The following is a 4,633-nucleotide window of genomic DNA, read 5'->3' as shown; positions in this document are numbered from 1 at the left end:
CCGTTATTTCTGCAACTGGCTTGTGAGTATGCAATGAGCGCGCCTCTAAGCCTGCCTTGCTGTCTGCAGCTGTCCCTCAAAAGGTACCCAAGATAGCTTTCCTCTGCCATCGCCATCCCCTTGGCCTCTGGTGTCCATGGAGTTGAAGCAGGCCTGAGGGTAGGAATGAGTGTGCGGAAGCAGGAATTATGGATGTATTTTAAACAATGGACATGCTTTAATCTCTTTGTATTTTGTGTAGGCTGCATTCAGCCTAAGCTGTTTGAGCGGGTCTGGGAGCTGCAGAGACCATCTGTATTCACAGTTACGTTGGATTTTAGTTGCCAGTGTTGCTGATGTTATGCAAGCCAACTTGGGTCTGAAAGCAATATAACCACATTCATGCAGCACACCTTTCGAGCCAAAAGGCTCTGATAAGAGGTTACATGAGTAATGGTTGTTACCCTGACCTCGGTGCTCTGTGTACTCAGCTGCACTGTTTCTCAACCTGAGCTGGTTTAAGTGCCCAGTGCAGGGCTCTGCCTTGCAGACTGACGAGCCCAGCCTTGGTCCAGACTCTGTGCAGTGCAGATAGATTGGAAGGTCTGTAGAAAGTCTGCAAGCAGGTGGAGCTGCTGGGTATCCTTTGCATCAGACGATACAGCACATGCTTGAATGGGAGCCTGTTGCTCTCTGTGTTTACTCATTCTGTGCTCCTCATTCCTAATGTTATGTTTATCCTCCCCCTTCCCGATTCCCCAAAGTCTCTGGTCCAGGGCACCATTCCTACCAACCTGCCAACAGAGATGCCCCAGCTGATCCCTGTGTTCCCGGGGGGAACTCCGCTGCTGCCCCCAGTTGTGACCGCCAGTATCCCTGTCTCCACCCCACTGCCACCTGCCTCCTTTGGCCTCGTGATGGATCCCACCAAGCAGCTCTCCTCCTCCTCTGTCCTGGATGCCTTTGAGGCCCCACCAGGAGGAAGTGGCGGCTCCACCTTAGATTCACTGGATTCCCTGGATCTGCTCCCCTACACAGACTCACGGCTTGATGCCCTGGACTCCTTTGGGACAAGCAGAGGGTCACTGGATGCCTTGGATTCCTTTGCTGTTGGTAGGTGCAGGCAGATGGGGTTTTGTGCTGCTTTACCTGCGAATGCATGCCAGAATTACTTCCTTCAGTGCTGAGGACATCTGTCATCTAGTTCTGTCTGCCAGTGCTGCAGAATGGGAGTACAAATGTAGAATGTCTTGAACAGAGTAGCTGAATACGTCTAGCTCAGGAGTAATGAGAAAGGCTATGGATGTGTATAATCCCAGATAACCGCTATGTGCATGATGTGAATGCTCAGAGGAGAAAGGAACACTAAGTTGTATAATGATGAGCGATGAGATTTAAACCTGGTTTGGTGTCCAGGGCACCTCCCTTGGAACAATTTACTAGCCTACAACATGATTCCTCTACCCTCCACAATGACTCTTTGACATTTTGGACCAAAGGAGCCAAATCCTGATGACTGTTTTAGATGGTATAGGACTTTGATGCACTGGGCAGAAGGGTAGAGGCCCAGGTGGGTCCCTGCCATATCTGGATTCAGGGCAGTGAGTGACCTGTTGGCATGGGGCACTGCACTCTCATGTCACAAGAAGCAAAGCTGTGGAGGATGGTGGGCAAAGAGTAGGTCCCCTCCTGTCCCAGGAGGGAAGACAGGCTTCTTCTTGGATAACTTGTCCCCAGTATTGCAGCAAAAGTGTTTTGAGAAGAGCAGAGATTGTCCAGTCAGCACTTCAACACTCAGATTCACCTCAGCACTGGCCTCTCTTGGGGTTGCCACCTTGGGAATGCCAACGCTCAAGAACTGGATTCAGTAGGGTTTGGGAAACAAGAAGCCTTTCCTGGAGTTTTTCCAAGACTTACACAGGTGGTTCAGGGAAAAAAGTACTAAAGTGTTATGAAATAAGTAAAGCAAATGGATTTAATAAGCGTTTGTTTGTCTCTTTATGAGCAGAACTGCTTCTGAAAGTGAAATGATTGGTTTTGTTTTATGGGTCCCTTTTCCCCTTCTTTTGCGCAGAAGAAACTAGCCCTCAGGAACTGCGACACCCACCTGGCAGCCAAAAAACATCCCCCGTGGTGAGTGAGCCGCTCCCTTGTGCTGATGTCCCAAGGTGCCCTGGAGCCAAGGTAGTAGTGACTTGGGTGATATAGGTAATTTGGGCCTCTTTTCTTAACCTGAGTGTTGCCTCCCATGTTGTGGCAAGGCAGGTAAAGATTTCCCCAGAGCCAGTAGGAAGTCATGTGTTCCATCTTCAGTTTTGTCTGCAACTGTACATATTGCCAAGGTAAACACGATGTGACTTAGGCTGTAGGCTCAACAGGTGATCACAGAGGCCAGCGTTCCACTAAATCTGGCAGCCACGTAACACTGAAGGATGGGTGGAGTAAGACAGCTTTGTCTTAAAACTAGTGAGGTTCTTTGCTCCTCTCTGCCTCTGTCAGGAGGCTTTTCCAGATATACTTTCCTGCCCCCGTCTCAGGTCTTGGAGGAAAAGGAGAGGGTTATCTATGGTTAGCAAGCTTGGAACAAGAATTATTCTCAAGTTTCTGGTATCCTGCTATTGCTGTTACTGCACCATGGAACCAAGTCTGTCCTCAGATTAATCTGCTCCCTGAAGACTCACTGATAAATGGTTTGGTTTTTGAGGGTCTTCAAATGTAGAATTGGTCATGGTGAAAGGAGTGAGGGGGGCATTTGTTTTGTGGCTCCTGATAGAAAACTGAAGTCCCTTATCAAGAGAGAAAGAGGCCTGTCTTTGAAGTGAACCCACCCTGCTGTTTGTTATCTTTGAAAAGGTTGTGTGCAGCTGCTTTGGAAATGTAGGTTCATACGTGAATGTTTTGATGAGAGAGAAAATGTAAGTTTTTGAGTGACTGGAATAGGGTAAGAGAGGTTTTTAACCCATGTGGTTGCAGAGATGAGAAGAAAGATACATGTGTTTTCACTTAGGTCAGCCTTGGTGGAGTGAGTCACCCAGCTGTGCCCAAGGTCACCGAGCACCTGCTATCCCAGTCAGAACCAGTAATGCCCAACACAGCCCTGCTGGTGAAGAACCCCCTGGCATCTACTCATGTCTTCAAACAAGCCTGTCATACCTGCTACCCTAAAACAGGTGATGCATTGGCTCTGCCATCCAGAGCACTGGTCCAAGCTATGTTTGCTTTTCCTCGGGCTGACGGGGGTTATCCTATCCTGCAGGGCCCAAGGCTGGTGATTACACTTATCGGGAAGGCTTGGAGCACAAGTGCAAGCGGGACATCCTGCTGGGCAGGCTGAAGAACTCAGACGACAAGACCTGGAAGAGGATCCGTCCTCGCCCAACCAAAACCAACTTTGTAGGATCCTATTACCTGTGCAAAGGTGATCTGGAAGGGACAGGGCTGTTGGTGGCTGGGAAGGGGCTGTACACTCTGTGCCAGGGAAGGTTGGGAGGGGATTTCCAGGAGGTATCACGTGCTGTCTTCGGGTCTTCCTGTCCCATCAGTAGCCCATGGACCGGGAGGCTCAGTATAATGAAAGGCAATGAACCCCCATGCTGTGGAGAGCAGGCAGCTTTTAAAACGGTGGAGCAGAAGAGTTGCAAAGGCATAGTGAGGTGCTGTGCACAGCCAAGCGCTTGGAGCTGCCCTGTTGACGTGAGAACCTGCCTCCTGTACGTGTGCCTGCATTAGTCCTACTCCACCCAGCAGCCCCATGGCAGAGCTGTGGTTCTGCCTGGGGAAAACCTCTCTCTGCCTGCCCCTTTTCACCAGCCCATCCCACTGTACCTGCAGGCAATGTGATGGGACTGGTCCCTGAGGAAGTGACATTACAGAGTACCTAATGAAGTGGGAAGATTGCAAGAGCCAAGATAACAGGGATTCTTAGTCCTGGGCTGGATTAGCTTTAAAAGGGGTTAGTTAAATTATGGTCTGTCCCTGGCCAGGCACTGAATTAAAGCAGGCCCCTATTTTGAGACAGTTTTTAAAACAGGTAGTATTACTTGCCATTGCCACCCTTCAGTGGTTTGCATTGATTTTACTGGATGTCTTGGTATAGACAGACTTGGGGGGAGATGTCTTTTCTTTTTTCTTTAACTCTGTGTTTTCTTGCTTTCAGCTCCTTGTGAGGTGTGGGCAGTGGGAGGAGACGAGAGAGAGAGTTTAGTTTCTGACTGGGCCGCCCTCCCTGTGTGGTGGTGTGTGCTGTTTGTTGCTTTGTAGATATGCTTAACAAGCAGGACTGTAAGTACGGAGATAACTGCACCTTCGCGTACCACCAGGAAGAGATCGACGTGTGGACGGAGGAGAGGAAGGGGACCCTCAACCGTGACCTCCTCTTTGACCCGCTAGGTGGGATCAAGCAGAGCAACCTCACCATTGCCAAGCTTCTCAAGGAACATCAGGGCATCTTCACCTTCCTGTGTGAGGTACAAAGTTGGTGGGAGGGAGCAGGCACGCTTCATTGTCTCCTCAGTATGTATCTGGGCCATTGATACATTGACAGTTTATATCACAGAAACATGGCGGGATGACTCACACAACTGGAGTGCTGCAGTGGGTGGCTGTCAGCTCTTCAGAAGGGATAGGCAAGGAGGGAGAGGCAGTGGAGTAGCTC

The 4,633-nt window shown here is 49.8% G+C and overlaps 1 protein-coding gene across 1 annotated transcript in view; it reads left to right on the top strand.

Moving 5' to 3' along the window:
• The window catches only part of LOC104497244 (zinc finger CCCH domain-containing protein 7B-like), a gene marked incomplete at its 3' end in the record, with an annotated part of 20,309 nt that extends 15,864 nt beyond the window's left edge, over positions 1-4,445 (top strand). Inside the window, exons 11-15 of the mRNA XM_010140477.1 lie at positions 744-1,092; positions 2,057-2,112; positions 2,987-3,149; positions 3,236-3,397; positions 4,240-4,445. Coding sequence (XP_010138779.1) covers positions 744-1,092; positions 2,057-2,112; positions 2,987-3,149; positions 3,236-3,397; positions 4,240-4,445 — 936 coding nt within the window. The remainder of the gene's footprint in view (positions 1-743; positions 1,093-2,056; positions 2,113-2,986; positions 3,150-3,235; positions 3,398-4,239) is intronic.
• Positions 4,446-4,633: the final 188 nt, after the last annotated feature.

This window comes from Buceros rhinoceros, unplaced genomic scaffold, assembly GCF_000710305.1.
Source record: "Buceros rhinoceros silvestris isolate BGI_N320 unplaced genomic scaffold, ASM71030v1 scaffold827, whole genome shotgun sequence".
Lineage (NCBI taxonomy): Eukaryota > Metazoa > Chordata > Aves > Bucerotiformes > Bucerotidae > Buceros > Buceros rhinoceros.
The sequence above is the reverse complement of the archived record's forward strand: the minus strand, read 5'-3'. Positions and strand labels throughout refer to the sequence as shown.